General features: G+C 36.4%; 1 protein-coding gene across 1 annotated transcript in view; it reads right to left on the minus strand.

The window, feature by feature from the left end:
* Positions 1 to 531: 531 nt before the first annotated feature.
* The window catches only part of LOC145661780 (synaptic vesicle glycoprotein 2B-like), a 62,600-nt gene continuing 46,162 nt past the window's right edge, over positions 532 to 16,969 (minus strand). Inside the window, exons 3-4 of the mRNA XM_081727118.1 lie at positions 6,783 to 6,944; positions 532 to 698 (exon numbers count right to left, since the gene is read on the minus strand). Of these exons, the coding sequence (XP_081583244.1) occupies positions 532 to 698; positions 6,783 to 6,944 (329 nt within the window). The remainder of the gene's footprint in view (positions 699 to 6,782; positions 6,945 to 16,969) is intronic.

Raw genomic sequence — 16,969 nt, forward strand, 5'->3', positions numbered from 1 at the left:
TCCTAGAGGCCCCGGTGCAAAAATTGAAATCAAATACCGCAAGGTGAGCTATATATCCACCTGTATTCCATCAAAACTTAACAATCTTCAAATTTTATGCCGTAAAAGGGAACAAAGAGATCTCGGTGGAACTACCCTATATAGGCAGAGCATAAAACCACGTAAAGCCAAAAGAGCCGTGGCCTAACACCACGTGACTCCATAACGTCATACCAGGAGCGGAGCTAAGGAGCAGGGGGGGCCAAAATTTGCTTCAACTGGCGCCCTTACTACTCCGAGCTTGCTTATGTGAATACGGTGCTGAACATCCGGGTTTGGTACTGAGCTCATGTAGTTCGGAAGCTGTAGGTTCACGTCTCACAGAGCTTTGGTACTGAAATAGACACTAAACTCTAATCTTATCACTCTAACTGTGTTTATATGTTTCACTAACAATATATAAACACAATTGGAAGCAAACAAAAAGAAAATTAAGAACATATTAAAATCGTAATCTTCGATCTACAATACTAGAAAAAATATTTGGTTTGCTTACGATAAACCGTTGAGAAATCTTAAAACTCCAAAAATCCAAAAGCTCCTTGCGAAAGCAGTTCCCATGGAGGCAATTGCACTTAGCACCAGTGAAATTGACAAAGTCAATTTTCTTCCCATTATATCTGATAACAATCCCATTACTACAGAACCAACCAATGCTCCTGGAAATTAAATTGACATTCTTGGTATAAATTCTTCTAATAATAAAATCCATATTCAAATCATTGTTTCTTGAAGAAATGCACAACATGTTACTTAATTACGAAGGATCTTTGTTTAAAAGTTACATATTTGTTGGAGAAATAAGTTGCATATGCGTTGTATCACATGAGAAAAATTCACAGTATTGTACACTAGTGATTATCTTGGGCAGTTGGGTCATAACTCTTCTCCGGATTACCCGACGACCTGACATTAACCGAAACGCCATTAAAGAAGGATTTTATGTGGAATTAGTGGTAACCTTTACTCCACCTCGAATATTCATGTTTCATCCGTTACTGATTGGCGTCAACGGCAATACGCCGTGCTGTTAGGCCACCCAATACACACCATCTTATCCCATAATCGTGTCAGTTAAAGAGACCCCCTCTCTTTCCTCCTTTCTTCTCTTCCATACTAAAATTAGCTAACAACATGAGTGCAGTTCTAATTTCAAATTACATAACTATTAGTTTCGATAAAACGAAGTTACAAAACCGAGAGGAAACAAGATTATAGGTTGATGTAGGGAGAAACTGAAACACACAATGAAAAATTGACACCAACGAATGTCTATTACACAGAGATTCAGAAAAGAGGCAGAGAGAAAGAGAGAAGAGGAGAGAAGAAGAAAAAGAAAAAAGAGAACAGACAAAACTTTGGAATTCAAACGGAGTAAGAAAAGAACCTAACATTATAAAGTTCCGTTTCCAGAAGTCCAACAGTAATATAGAAGTAACGTTGTTTTTTTACATATTATTTCAGAAATATTCGAATATATAGAGGATGTTTTAAACATTCATTATGTCACTTTCATAATGCATAGCATACTCAATTTCATGAAGAAGTGTAGATCTCCGAGACACATCCAGGATAATGTCAAAAGTTTAACACACACGCTTTATTTCCTCGTGGTACGATTGCAAATTCGGTAGTGATCATTGGACGTAATGATTCAAAATACATTTTAATGTAACCAGCAGATAGCGTTGGTCATATCATCCCATTCAAACTACTAATGCAAACTGAAAAAACAAACGAAACAAAAAGAAAAGAGAAAGAAAGAAAGGAGGACAAAATTGAAGAGTTCTATTTCACTGCTAAATTTCTATCAGAAATGATCTATATTAAAATTCCAAACTGCATCGCAATGAAAAGTTACAAATTTTCAAAAGGAAAAGTTTATGTTCCTTATAGATGTAGCGTGTTCAAATTTCAAATTGAATAAAACACATTGAATTATAGGATGGGAACAAATTTTATGTCAAACTAGTATAAATAAAATTTTGCTTTCAAATAACCAAGTAATTTACCATTTTCTAGTCCTTTTCGAAGATTTATCTGTTCCGAACATCCAGCATGGATTTAATCTCGTCCGGATATAACGTAATTTACACAGATAGAATGAATACACTAAGAGTCCAAACGGATTATGGTGTCAGTAGGATGAAGTTGGTTAGGTTATAGACCACCACTGGGTCCAGGATTCAAATCCGTAGTGACCTGGTAATTCGACTGAGACTGGGTAACCCAGGGGATAAGAAAGGTATTTTACTTATTCCCTTGCGTTTAAACAGTATTTTTGTCAGAGATGACCAGGGCTGGATATGTTATCCCAAGAGCACGAAAAACACGACGCCGAAGTTCCCAGTTATTTAGATTCTCCAAACCAGGTATATCGGGCTCTTGCTCTGTTTTAACTTTGAAACATGAAGTGCATGTGTGTGAGAGAGAGGGGGAGAAGTGAAAGATGCAAAGACAAGATAGGAAAACGTCAAGAAAGAGAGAGGAGGAGGGACGAATATAAATATGAAACATACTTATCATTGCAGTGTATGATGTGAAATGCACACACTGTTTACTTCAACTATCGCAGGTGATGCCTTGTAAGTTTTCCATCAGAAGATGAATCTCTGTTTGCAGCCATTATTTTATGCGAAAAAATCATACTACCTCATGGGGAATCGAACCAAGATTTTCCATTTGGAAGTCTGGCGCGTTACCACTACACGACCGATTGCTTCAGCCAAACTTTGTTTAACAAATGGTGTAGTGTTTCTTTCTGAGAACGATAACACGGAAAGTCTATACTGCAGATCAATGAAGTGTTTGGAACGTCCTGGTAATTCCCTTGCCCTTTCCCAACTGACATTTGTAAATCGTTTCTATCAGTATACAGGTGTTTGCTTCCACATTCTTATGTATTTCTTGTCCAGTGGTAAGTCGATTCTTCAAAATCACTTTGTAAAGAAAATTAATTTTGGACTTGAACCTATGTTAGATAACAGTATTATTCATAAGGCCATTATGTTACCCCTACACTACCATCACATCTCAAATTAAAAGCCAAATATTACTTACTTTAGCCCTGATCTTTGGAACGAACCAAGTGCACAATGGAATTCATTTATTCGCCGGCCTAGTGAGAAATTAGTGGCCAGTAATAAAGAAAAAACATACAATCCAGAAAAAATTACAGAAATAAAACATAATTTGCAGCAATTTCGGCGTGCAAGTTTATAAGTACAGAATTGGTAATAATAATAATATTAATAATCATAATAATAATAATATACGTTCACAATCAAAGTATAGTAGTCTATTATTATTATTATTATTATTATTATTATTATTATTATTATTATTATTATTATTATTATTATTATTATTATTATTATTATCAATTACCAGCGTCGTTTGGTTAAATTGAGAAAAAATAGTAATATGTTCCCATACTCAATCACTTTTTAGTACTTCTAAAGCGCTCTTTGATATCGGTCATTTTCGATTAGTTTTTCTATATCCCCTCCCCTCCCTATGTTGTGGGCAGGGCATTTGCAGTGTCATTGTTGATGTCAGCGAGCCATAAAACTATGAATTTGACACTGATATTGGTTATTTCGATCATTTTTATATGTATTCCCCTCTTCCAAGTTGAGGGGCTGAAATTGGATTTAAACTGCAACAGATGTGTCAGTGTTAATCTCATCGACTCCAAAAATTGTAGATTCGGCACTAATACCGGTCATTTTTCGTTCTTTTTTAAATGTCGCTCCCCCTTTCCATCTCTTAAGTTACACCGTCAAAGTGATATGACAGAAACCATCTCAGATTCGTACTTCATCTAGGTTGAAAACTTGATCGAGATTGTCTTTGTGATTCAAGAGTCATTAAGGATTATTTATTTTTATGTGTCTCCATCTCCTATTCCCCTCCCCAAGTTCTCCCGTGAAAGTGAAATGATACAAATCGTCTCCGCCCCGAACCTCACCTATGTTAAAAATTTGATCGTTATTGATCCTGTGTTTCACGAGTTATCAAGTTTTATTTATTCTTTTTAACTCCTCGCTCTCCTAAAACCCTAAGTTATATCGTCAAAGTAAATACATAAATACAATCTTAGGCTTGAACCTCATTTATGTTGAAAATTTAATCGAGATCGGTTGTGTGGTTCAAGAGTGATGAAGTCACAAAGACAGTCACTTTCATTTTCTTTTGCATATATCTCCCTCTCTCCGGCCCCTATGCCGCACCGTCAAGCTGAAATGATAAAAGTCGTCCACATCCTAACCTTATCTATGTTCAAAGTTTGATAAGATCGATCTGGTAGTTCAAGAGATATTAGGTTTTATTTATTTTTATATATCAACCCTACTCCCCTCCACCTAACCCTAAGTTTTACCGTTAAAATGGAATGGTAAAAAAGCTTCCCAGACCCGAACATTATCAATGTTGAAAATTTGATCGAGATCGATCGGGTAGTTCAAGAGATTGGCGGCCATAAACATAGTTACTTTAAATTTTATAATATAGATTATTATTATTATTATTATTATTATTATTATTATTATTATTATTATTATTATTATTATTATTATTATTATTATTATTATTATTATTATTATTATTATTTGAGTACTTTTGAACTTGCAGGGCAAAATTACTGCAAAATATGTTTTATTTCTCTATTTTGGGGCCGCGGTGGCTCAGTGGTAGAGCGTTCAGCTCTGGTGCTTGAGGCCCAGTGTTCGATCCCAGCCCCCGCCAAGTGAACTTTGTGATGGATAAACACCGTGTGCGAGGGTTTTCTCGGGGTTCTCTCGTTCCCCCCACTTTCTTCATTCCACCAATTCATTCATTACTCATCATCACTGTCTCCTTTAGCCTCACCGGCATAATCGTGGGACATAAAACTCAAAGATTTCAATTCATTTTTTCTCTATTTTTTCCTGGATTGTATGTATTTCCTTTATTAGTGGGCACTAATTTCTCTCTAGGCCGTCGAATAAATTAATTTCGTTGTGCACTTTGGTTCGTTCCCAAGATTAGGGCTAAAGTAAGTAATATTTCTCTTCTAATTTCAGGCAGGGATAACGTAATGGCCAAAATTAATTTTCCTTACAAAGTGATTTTGAAGAATCGACTTATCATACTGGACAAGCTATACATAAGAATGTGGAAGCAAACACCTGTATCATGATAGAAACGATTTACAAATGTTAATTGGGAAAGGGCAAGGGAATTATTAGGACACTCCAAACACATCATTGATCTGCTGTATACAGTTTGGATACTTTTCATTGCGATACAGTTTGGACTTTTAATATAAGGCATTTCTGATAGAAATTTAGCAGTAAAATAGAACCCTTCAATTTTGTCCTTCTCTCTTTCTTTCTCTTTTCTTTTTGTTTCGTTTTTTTTTTCAGTTTGCATTAGTAGTCTGAATTGGATGATATGACCAACGCTATCTGCTGGTTACATTAAAATGTATTTTGAATCATTACGTCCAATGATCACTACTGAATTTGCAATCGTACCACGCGGAAACAATGCATGTGTGTTAAACTTTTGATATTATCCTAGATGTGTCTCGGAGATCTACAGTTCTTCTTGAAATTGAGTATGCTATCCATTATGAAAGTGACATAATGAATGTTTAAGACATTTTGTATATATTCGAATAGTTCTGAAATAATATGTAAAAATGAACGTTACTTTTATATTACTGTTGGATTTCTGGAAACGGAACTTTATAATGTTACGTTCTTTTCTTACTCCGTTTGAATTCCAAAATTTTGTCTGTTCTCCCTTTTCTTTTTCTTCTTCTCTCCTTTTCTCTCTTTCTCTTTGCCTCTTTTCTGAATCTCTGTGTAATAGACATTCATTGGTGTCAATTTTTCATTGTGTGTGTTTCAGTTTCTCCCTACATCAAGCTATGAATTTTTTTTTCGTCTCGGTTTTGTAATTTCATTTTATTGAAACTAATACTGTGTAGTTTGAAATTAGAATTGCGCTCATGTTGTTAGCTAATTTCAGTATTGGAGAGAAGAAAGGAGGAGAGAGAGGGGGTCTCTTTACCTGACACGATTATGGAATAAGAAGGTGTATATTGGGTAGCCTAACTGCACGGCGTTAACTCACATTTTTTTAATGCGGAGTGTACACGTTTTACTGGCAAGCCGATTAAATTTTGAAGATCTCTCATAAGGAAAACATTTAACTTTTCTGCGATTTTTACGCGTTTATACTCTGATAGGTCTTGTAGTTACATTTGAATAAAATATTTTGACACACACACATACCCACAAATAGGCACGCGTACACAATAAGAGAAATGCAATATATATAAATTTAGTTTTGAAAAAGTGAAACAGAGGAGAAAAGCGTATTTGTTACAATTGCATTAGAAACTTCATTTGTTCTGACCATGTTCAATGGCGATGTCTTGTGATATTTGTATGTGTTCGGGTTAAGCAAAAGTCCTCCGTTTTACGATTCACAAAGATCGTTCGATCATTGTTGTGCACAGTAGCCGAATTGACATTAGACCTTGAACACTTCGACCCACCCGCTAATAACTGTAAGGTGAAATTCCGTTCGACTGATATGCTACATATTCGAAATATTCGCTAAATGCATTGTAATTTACGTAAGTATTAGATCTAAAAAGGAGAGAAAATCCTAAAAACCGGTTCCGGTAACCAAAAAAAAAAAATTAACTACCCAATCGCTGCGGACCGGTTGAATGACACAAAAGTACTTACCAGAAAACACAATTCCATCAATTACACCCTTGTCGTTAGAATTGAGGTTGAAATCACATGCTGCCGATGGTAAAAGAAATGAAGTTTCAAATTTGTTCAAAGCAGCAACGGCTATGATACTTCCACATAAAAAGAACAACTTATAATGAAAACTTCCATAACCTGTAATACATGATACATACAATTAAAACAGTTAAATTGCAAAGATAATATAAAAGTAGTAAATTGTATAAAGGTAACCAAGAAAGTTATGTCGCTTTTTATGGAGGTCTGTATTCAATTGGCCCTCACATCGTGAGTTGAGTGCAAACGGAGACAAGGCGCAGGTCAGTTGTTGGTGTGGTTATATCCAACACACTACCTGGTTGAGGCAGTTCAGTTTCACCGTGAACTTGCGTAAGGACAGAGTGGGACCTCCGGAGAGCGTCATAAGGGCGTATATGCTGTACGAGTTCAAGCTAGGGTCAAACGCTACTGCAGCGGGACGGAAGATATATCAGGCCTTTAGGTGAGGGTGTCATGACTACGCGGACAATGCAGCGGTAGTTTAACAAGGTTAATGATTGTGACGAACCACTCGAAGATGCATCACGTGCCAAAAGACCAACACATGTATAAAATGAAGATCTTTAGGCAGCAATTGAGTCGAACAGTGGCTAGACATGTGAGGAGCAGGGACTACCATTCAGTGTGAGTGGAGAAATCATCCGGCACCACCTCCATCAACCTGTGAAGCACTACAAGTTTGGTCGATGGGCCCCATATGTTTTGACTCCGAGCCAGAAGGCAACGTGAGTAGATACCTGTAATTCTTTGCCGTCTCATATGAAGGAGGAGTCATTTCTGGACAGTATGTTGACATGTGATGAGAAGTGGGTCCTATAGGAAGCTTCACGATGCTGTCATCATTCGTTAGCATGCCATGAACCAGTTCCAAAACAGCCGAAACCAGTCCTGCACCAGAAGGAGGTCCTTCTTTGTATTTAGTGGTCTACTGGCGGCATCGCGTATCGGAAACTGCTACCAGCTGGTCATAGCATCAATGCAAATGTGAACTCTCAGCTGTTGAGCCGTGTTCAAGAAAAACTCAAAACTCTGGAGCTCTTCACAAAGGGGTCTTCTTGTTACAGGACAACGCTAAGCCCCACGTGCCTAGGATCACCCGGGACACCATTTTACGCCTTGGATGGGAAACACTTTATCTGCCATATTCTCTGGACATTGCACTGTCCAATTATCATCTATTCCATTCCCTGGACAATCACCTTAGTAGAAGCCAGTTCAAATCCCTAGTAGAGGTGCAAAATGCAGTTGATACCTTCTTCACATTACGAACCACCAAGGTCTACCGCGATGGAATGCATGGCCCTCCAGAAGTTGGCAGAAGGTTTTCTCGATGCTGATGGGGACTATTTTTGACCTTCTAATTAGGTATTAAGAGACATATGGATGTTCGAAGGACAGAACTTTCTTGGTTACCTGTATAGATACATGTGAATTTTAATCACTACAAGTTTTGATGTTCTCTATTTTTCTACTCGAGTAATACACCTACTTTCTTAAAAGTACTTGTTTGATTGCTTGATTTATCGATTTTGTATTAATGTGCTTCGTCAGCAACGAGGCTATGTAGAACAAGATGTTCTATTTTTCCAAACGAGAACCGGAACCTATACTTTGTGTACTAAAAGCATGAGCCCAAGCCGTTAGATCAGTAAGAAGGAAAAAAACGCTTTTGGATTGTAAGAGAGTAAGATAGGTAATTCTACAAGTTACGTAGTGTTTTAGGCTGTCATCCTCAACATATGTTTCCACTTGTGCATTAGAGATAAAGATGTGTTAACGTAAGCATTAGGCTACACACCTGATACATTTGTGTAAATAGCAAGATTGCTAAGTAATTTCTTTGTACATAAGTTACATAAGTCATATAGTAATGTTGACATAAGTATTCTTCTAGCGAAAAAATACTGCTCTTATAAATGCATGGGATTTTAGTAAAACAAAAGTAACGAGTTAGTTCTAATGAAATTTGTATGAAAGGAGTCGTGTACGTACTTCCACTACTTGCGTTCCATATGTCATTTTCCTGTGTGCGTGCTGTAACGCCAGGTTTTCATTTACTATTAAAAGACTGTCTAGATCGTTATAAAGGGGATAGTTATTGTGGACGCGCGAGAAGAGCATTCATATTAATAATTAAAAAAAATCATAGTGAAAGATTTGGACTGAACAAGGGACATTTGGACTTTCTGAAGGGATTTTATGCCGCTTCAGGTTGGCAACACTGACCATAAATCAAACACAAGGTTTTTTTTTTTTTTTTTTTTTTTTAGATCCCGAACTAGCTAATTGTTTACCTTCAAAGCGAAAACATGTTTGTCGTAATTGAATACTCCCTTAGGAGTGCCATCTACTGAAACAATTCTTTTTTTTTCTGTGAGTAAGGTTCTGTCACATAAGGTGAAATAGTATAACTAACTCGTGCCTTCAACAACTAAGAAATTTCATCATCTCCTGGATTAATACGACCCTTAATAAAGGATATATATTCATGACATCCACATGGATGTCACTGGTATTTTGGAACGGAGTATTTTATGACATCCACATGTATATTATTGACATGCAAGAGGTTAAGTAAGAAGGGACCATCAGTGTTCCGTCACAGGCTCCGTCTTCTGAGTGGGTTCCCGAAGGTAATCGATGCAAATGATTAATTGTTCGTTAATCAATGGAGCATCTCGATGGTGGTTTGCAATGGTTTAATTGTGCTTCCCTCAGGATTTACTGTCCGCTTGGCTGTTCTTATTAAAAGGGAAAGTCTTCACAAACTCAATAGCCACGGTTATTCGTTCGTTTTGCATAGCGATTTACCCCCGAATAATACCCATTTCCTGTCTGATCTCCAGTATCAGTATGCATTCATTAATTGGCTAAATGAATTTTGGAATCTTGCTTGTGCTGCTCTGTTGTACTCTGTACATACATCAGAAAGATACACACTTGATGAACAATTTATGTATAGAATCATTAAAATACAATACAGTGAAACCTCTACTAACGGACACCTCTATATAGCGGACACCTCCCATAACGGACATATTTTGTAATCCTCGTACACTGTAATAGGAAAAAACATATTGGCAGACCTCTCTAAAGCGGACTCTCTCTAGTACGGACACGGACAGTCTTTCTTGTATTTTATAGGTATTATTTACCTCCGTATTACGGACACTTTCTCTAGAAACAAGTTGAAAAGTACATTAAAAGTATATTTTCAGAATTCACTTTTTTACCATACATATGTTACCAAGGAAGCCTTGTGATAACATTTTGCCTCCTCGACTGGCTGCTCAACAACCCAGACAAAGCGTCTCTGTTTTACAACCTCATGTTCTTTCTTTGCATTCTACTCCAACCCAACCTGTTTAAGAAACAAAAGTGATTGACAGTTGCCCGCTGTTTGGGATGACACGTCATTGTACTGTCCCGCTGGAATCTCTAACCAAGCAGAAGACTAGTTTGGTAATTTTTGTCCACGGTTACGCATATTGTCTCACTGCCTCTGTTTGTAGAAAGAAATCTTTTTGTCATCCGGCATCAAATAAGCAATAAGGTGTATTCAGTTGTTGTAGGCTTTGAAAATGCCACGAAAAGCGCTAACGTTAAAAGAAAAATCGAAGTGATTGAATTTTCGAAGAAAGAAAACTGTGGTGTGCGAAGAATTGCTGAATATTTTCGTATCGGTAAAACACAAGCAGCTGAGATAATAAAAAATCAAGACAAGTTAATGAAGTTGTGGTGTGAAAATGGCAATGAAAAACAGTGTCGCAGCGCTTTGAACAGTGTTGGTGTGCAAGTGGATAAAGTAGTTTTTGAATGGTTCTGTAGAGTGCGAAATCAAAAAATTCCTGTGTCAGGGCCGATGCTACAAGCTAAGGCTTTGGAGGTAGCAGCAGAAATGGGTGTTACAGATTTCAAAGCCTCGAACGGGTGGTTAGAGAAGTTTCGGATTAGACACAAAATTTCTTTTAAAGCGATTTGTGGAGAATCCGCAGATGTCGACATCCCCACAGTAACAGAATGGTTGGATAAATTACCTTCGATAGTTCGTAATTACCGTCCGGAAAACATTTTTAACGCAGATGGAACGGGGCTAATTTTTCGTGCGCTTCCAGAAAAAAGAATATGCTTGAAGGGAGAAACGTGTTCCGGTGGTTGCAAAGAAGCGGTTGACAATTTTTTTGTGTTCTAATATGGCTGGCGATAAAGAGAAACTAATTATTATTGGTAAAGCTGCAAAACCCCGGTATTTCAAAGGACTGAATTTGAACAATCTCCAAGTAGAATGGAAAGCAAATAAGAAGGGTTGGATGACTAAAGACATTATGACCGAATGGCTGTTGCAGTTTGATAGGAAAATGATTCGTCGAAACAAAAAGGTGCTCTTATTTTTAGACAATGCAACATGACATCCGAATATTGAACTTCAAAATGTTGAAATTGTTTTCTTCCCTCCGGATGTTACATCTACTTCACAGCCGCTTGACCAAGGTGTCATTCAAAATTTCAAACTGAACTATCGCAAGCATGTCTTGAAAAGTTTGATTACGAATGCGGAAATGGAAAAGACGTCAAGTGAGTTTTTAAGCAAGAAAATTGACGTACTGCAAGCAGTAATGTGGATCCAAGCCACCTGGGATCAATTCAACCACGTAACAATTCAGAAGTGTTTCCGCAAAGCAAGCTTTCCTTCAGATAATAATTTAATCGAAGATACATCAACTGATGACGCAGTAAAAGATGTTTCTAGCTTGCTTACGATTGTTGGGAGCACCAATGTTGCTGCAACTGATTATGGTTTTATCGACGATCAGATTTCGACGGAAACTACGAGTACTGATGTGAGTGCTATAGTAAAAGAACTACAGGAGAACTTGGAAGTGGAAGACGTCGAGGAGGATAAGGAAGAAGAAAAACCGTGCGATGTGAAAAATTACACTGATACACTAAGCCATCTGTCGATTTTGGAAAATTTCTATTTGTATAAGAAAGACACTACTGGACTGCAATTAATCTACAAATTAAAACAACATACCAAAAATGTAATAAGTAGTGATAAGTGTAAAGTGCAGAAAACTATAAAATCTTATTTCCATGTTGTGCCTCGAACATAGATGGCGGAGAATAATACAGGTATAGTAACATTTTTGTAATATTCGTAGATACATGATTCGTGCAAAAATACTTTTTTCTAATTGCATATTATCTTGTTTACTAATTTACGTAAGAAAATATTGAAACCTCTTTAAGGCGGACACCTCTCTATAGCGGACAATTTTTGATTCCCCACGGCTGTCAGCTTTAGAGATGTTTCACTGTATTTATTGTCTAACTTGCTACTTGCTTTTGTCGTGTGTGTGTGTGTGTGCGTTTGTGTGTGTAGGTGTGTGTGTGTGTATGTGTGTGTAGATGCTACATTCAATACTATAAATGGAATGAATTCGGACGATATTTTTAGTTTTACTTACATCAAACTGAGCGGGAAGGGAATATCTAATGACCACACATACCAAACTTTTCAACAAGTTAATTCATTTGCGTGATATTTAAAATTTTCTTATCTCCATGCTTTTGTTTCAATTTGTCCTATACTATACTACATAGTTCTTTTCGACGCTTAATATGTTTTACGGACGCTAAGTATTTCCGACGACCTTCCTTAATATCTCTTAGTAAATTTATAGTGCTATGCATTTGATACCTTTTGTCATATCAGACGCTTTATTTTTAAATATACTTTCCAATGCAAGTGACTCATGTTCCGATTTAGTATTTAGGAATTAAATTTTGGGCTTTCAGCATCTATGGCAATGTTAGAGAGGAGTTATATTTCTTTACATTTCTGGCGTCTGTGGTCTAATCCTCTCATATATGAGGGATGACGTCCGTAATCACACAACTCGGAGAAGTGGGAAAGGAAGGAATCTGCTTGAGACCTTTATGTTAGATGTCTTTCCGGCATTTGTCTGGTGAGAATGACGAAAACCTTTAAAAAAAATGGATGGCTGGCCTGAAATGGCGTTTTTTTACCTAATGTTCACACCGGGAGTCGAACCCAAGACTTAAAGAAACATAAACAAAGGCAGCTATCACCAACTGAGACAGCATCGTCTGTGACTGCAGGAAATTATGCCAACGAAAATGGATGAACGTGTCAAGAGGCACCACATTCTAGATGTTGCGTTTCAAGATATTGCATACTGGAAATTCCTGATTTCTAATGCATTTCGTCACTTAATGGTTGGGATCGTTCCAAGAGATCTGCAGAATCAAGACTGTAGTTTTCCAAAAAGATATTTCAGAACTGGAACAGTTCAAAACACTTTGAAAGAAAAATGGCAAATAAACAAAAGATTGCTATAACTTTAATGTGTTACTCCTCACGAAGCAAGAGTTGTTTCTTTTCTTTATGTCTTTTGTTCCTAGGTGAGAGGATGAAACGGAGCAGGTTTTGTCGTGGTGATGGTTTCTGGAATTAGAGAAAGTTGAATCCTACAATCCAAGACCATGAAAGGAGCTCTAATCATCGGTCGGATTTTCGAAATGAAAATACTAGAATATCCCACAAACAAATGTGTACTGATCGATGACAGTTTTAAAGTCTCTTAGTATAGCTCCGTCGTGGGCCACCGACCCTTAACCCTTATCCAGGCAAGTGGGGCCTCCCAGGCCCATAAGCTTCATTTTTTTCGAATTTCTCAATAACTATAAATATTTCGATGACACAAAATTCTGAATCCTTTTATCGTTAGTCAAAGTTAAAGTCATGAACATATCGAGTTGGTAAGGCTAATAGAGTTGGTTAGGCCCAGTTGCCCGTCTACAGTACAAAAATATCTTGCCCGGACAAGGGTTAATGACCAGGGCAAGTATCTAAAGAGGGAGTCAAGCCTTAGAATGATAATTGTTAAAGAAGGGAAAATAATTGAAGTTTCATTTAATAGCAAAAAATAGAAACATTTTCTATAATAATTCTTGTCTATGGTATCAATTCGTATCTCAGACTAGCAAAACATAAACCTGTATTTCAATAACCAAAAAGGTAATATAAGGCTATAGAAATAAAAGCTGGTATATCTATGAAATTAATAACTTTATAACAATAATGCAAGCGAGTAATATAAACTGGAAATTGATTTGAACAAGAATAGTAATTTACAATTTGTAGATTGATATCCTGAAATATACATACATACACACACACACACACACACACACACAACCTGTTCTTGCGATAAGTCTAATTACAAGGTACTAATGATATTCTACTTCTCGTAAATTTAGATTTAAGAACTTTCTAATAGGGCCTTGCCAAATAATTTAAATATACATATTTACTCCACAATAAATTTACATATTAAATGAGAAAAAAATAACATACAAATACAAAAATTCACCTACTGCCAAAAACTGGTATATATCTATATTCCCCTCCAATTTAGTTATTTTATGCAGCACAACAGTAATTTTTAACCACACAATATCCTAAATAAAATTAACACTTTTCTGCAATTATGTAACAATGATTTTGAAATTACATACATTTTTCTCCCTTGAAGAAACCGTTAAACTCACTAATCCTGACACTTGTAATAGGTAATTACGTTATAGTTGACTACTATAAGAAACAATACACTTTCACATTTTTTAAAGACATTGGTGAAGTGTGTGCGTGTGTGTGGTGACGGTATATACAGAACTTACCTATTTTTATATCTTTTGTTTCCTCTACATAGACAAGCATTAAGCATACGTTTCCTACGCGTCACACCAACATCTTCAAAATCATTCTCTCGCAATCGTGTTCTTCTTAGCGTATTGGTAAGGAGGTCACTTCTTACTTTCTGATTGTTCACTTCGTAGTGTTGGCAGTTCGAGTCTTACCCAATCCATTTGATAATGTTTATAGTACCTTTTCGTAATACACACAATTATCTTCACTGATCTAGATTAACAAATATTGAAAAATGTTGTAGAAAGTACCTAGGTATCTGTAATGCCATCTAGCTGGAAGGAACGAGTAATTGTTATGTTATTTTCAATTGCAGACCTTATTTTATTCACATAGACACTGTAAATTCGTTGTGGTTCGTATTTCTTGTTGGCTTCGTGGTACAGTACGTAGTATTTCGGTTTACAAATAAGACGATCGCGGGTTGTAATCACTTCTACTTATTTCTATTTTTTAAAAAATATTATAATTTAATACTTTTTAAATATTGCCATTAGAAGTTCGTCTGTAATTATGCCTTATTTCGAACTCACAGACAATTGAGAATAGAGATAAAACAGGAGATAATACTTGTTTCATTGTTTTATAATGTCTTTTAGACTTACCTTAATGAAAACAATCACGCGTATAGGCAATTTAACGTATTTTGGGGGAACAATTTATTTGGTTGGTTGGCGTTTCCGCGCGTCTCTGTCGCTAGTAGGCCACTCGATGTATAATTTTTAAAACGGAAGTGGGGCCACCGCGTATCGTCGCTACGGATCCGCCAATATTTGGCGAGGGGTCGCTGGGTCCCCATCGGTAGTACACCGACGCTTACAGCATGGGGTTGTTTCTGAAATTTAATGGCGTACCATAATATCATATATGTCAATTTAATGTGTCACAATGATTGACGATATATTTCCACTGAACATTGAGTATGGCAAAGGGTTAATATCTAATATAAAATGTTATTGTTAACTTGTATATTTCCATTACATCTAATCCAAACGAAAGTTTTGTGAACGAGACTTCTTGCAAAAACAGTAGTTTTTACACGAACAAGAATACGTTCTTCTTTGTAACAGTGAAAATTGCTACACTATTATTTTGCACTGTTGTAACAGTAAGATTCGATGTTGTTTTATTTGCATCTATTACATTGGAAATGTGTTTGATCGTTGACAAGTGCCCCACGCTGTGAACTTAGGTGGCCCACGGATGGTCAACTAGCAACATCTTGCCAAAAGTTGGCTGTCCCGCAGTGACGATCCGCGGTGGCCTCACATACGTTTTGAAAATTATACCACCAGCGGAAGAGAAGCAACGAAACGCCAACGAATCAGAAAATTACTCCCCAAAAATATGTTAAATCTCCTATATGCGTAATTTGTTTACATTAAAGGCGAGTCTTAAAACATCTAAAAACAAAAATACCACGTGATGGATGCGAGCCACCAACGTTATGATTATTAAGTTCGTGTTCTTCCGACTTTGTCACGGAGTCGATGAAGAAAAGTCTCGCTTGTAGAGGGTTGGCCAATCAGAGCTCCTTTAATCGTGTATATTAGACGGTAACAGCTTGGGATCAGATAAAATGCAATGGGGAAATTAAACAGATCTTTCAGAATTGGCCCATATTTAAACAGTTTTTTAACATATACAAAAGGGTATAACATACACTATAAGAAATTTACGATGTAATTGATTAGAATTGTGTTCATGTAACAGATAAATTATAAATAGAGGAACCATCTACCGTTCAAATGTAACCCATGTCCCCATGTGCGTTTGATACGAAGTCTAATTCTGACTGAGGAATAAAAACAATAAAGAGGATTGTGTTGTTTCATGCAAATAATAGTAACGAAAAGCATTATAAGAATTATTATTATTTATTAATCAATGTGATTTCACCAAAATTCACAAACGAATTACTACTTTCAACGGGTTTTGAATCCTACTTTCTAATGGCACCGCGCAATATCACAGTTATAATTTGTTACTTTGTATTACTTACAATTAGTTTGAAGTCCGGAATAGATCTAAACGTTGAAGGTGAAGAAAGAACAGAAACGACAAAAACATTATAACGTTACCTAAATATTAAAATATTGTATTGAATAATAACAGTAAAGTAAAATAGTGAGCACCTTTTCTTATGTTCACTATTGATTTAGAAAGAACTAAAGATATAAAGTGATAGAATGCTCAACTAAAATGGAGCTTTACTTTTTCGTAATGTACGCTTTTACATAACTGCCGACTTTCGTTCAAGAATGTTACGTTCAAGCTATTCCAATGTGTTCTTTCAACGCTTGCTCTCAGAAACGTTCTCCTAGGCATCCGAAATTAAATTCCACAATTCTATTTTCGTGGTAGGTGACGGAGTAAGCCAGTGTTCCTT

The sequence above is a fragment of the Thermobia domestica genome, chromosome 10 (assembly GCF_964235325.1).
Source record: "Thermobia domestica chromosome 10, izTheDome1.hap1.1, whole genome shotgun sequence".
Taxonomy (NCBI): Eukaryota; Metazoa; Arthropoda; class Insecta; order Zygentoma; family Lepismatidae; genus Thermobia; species Thermobia domestica.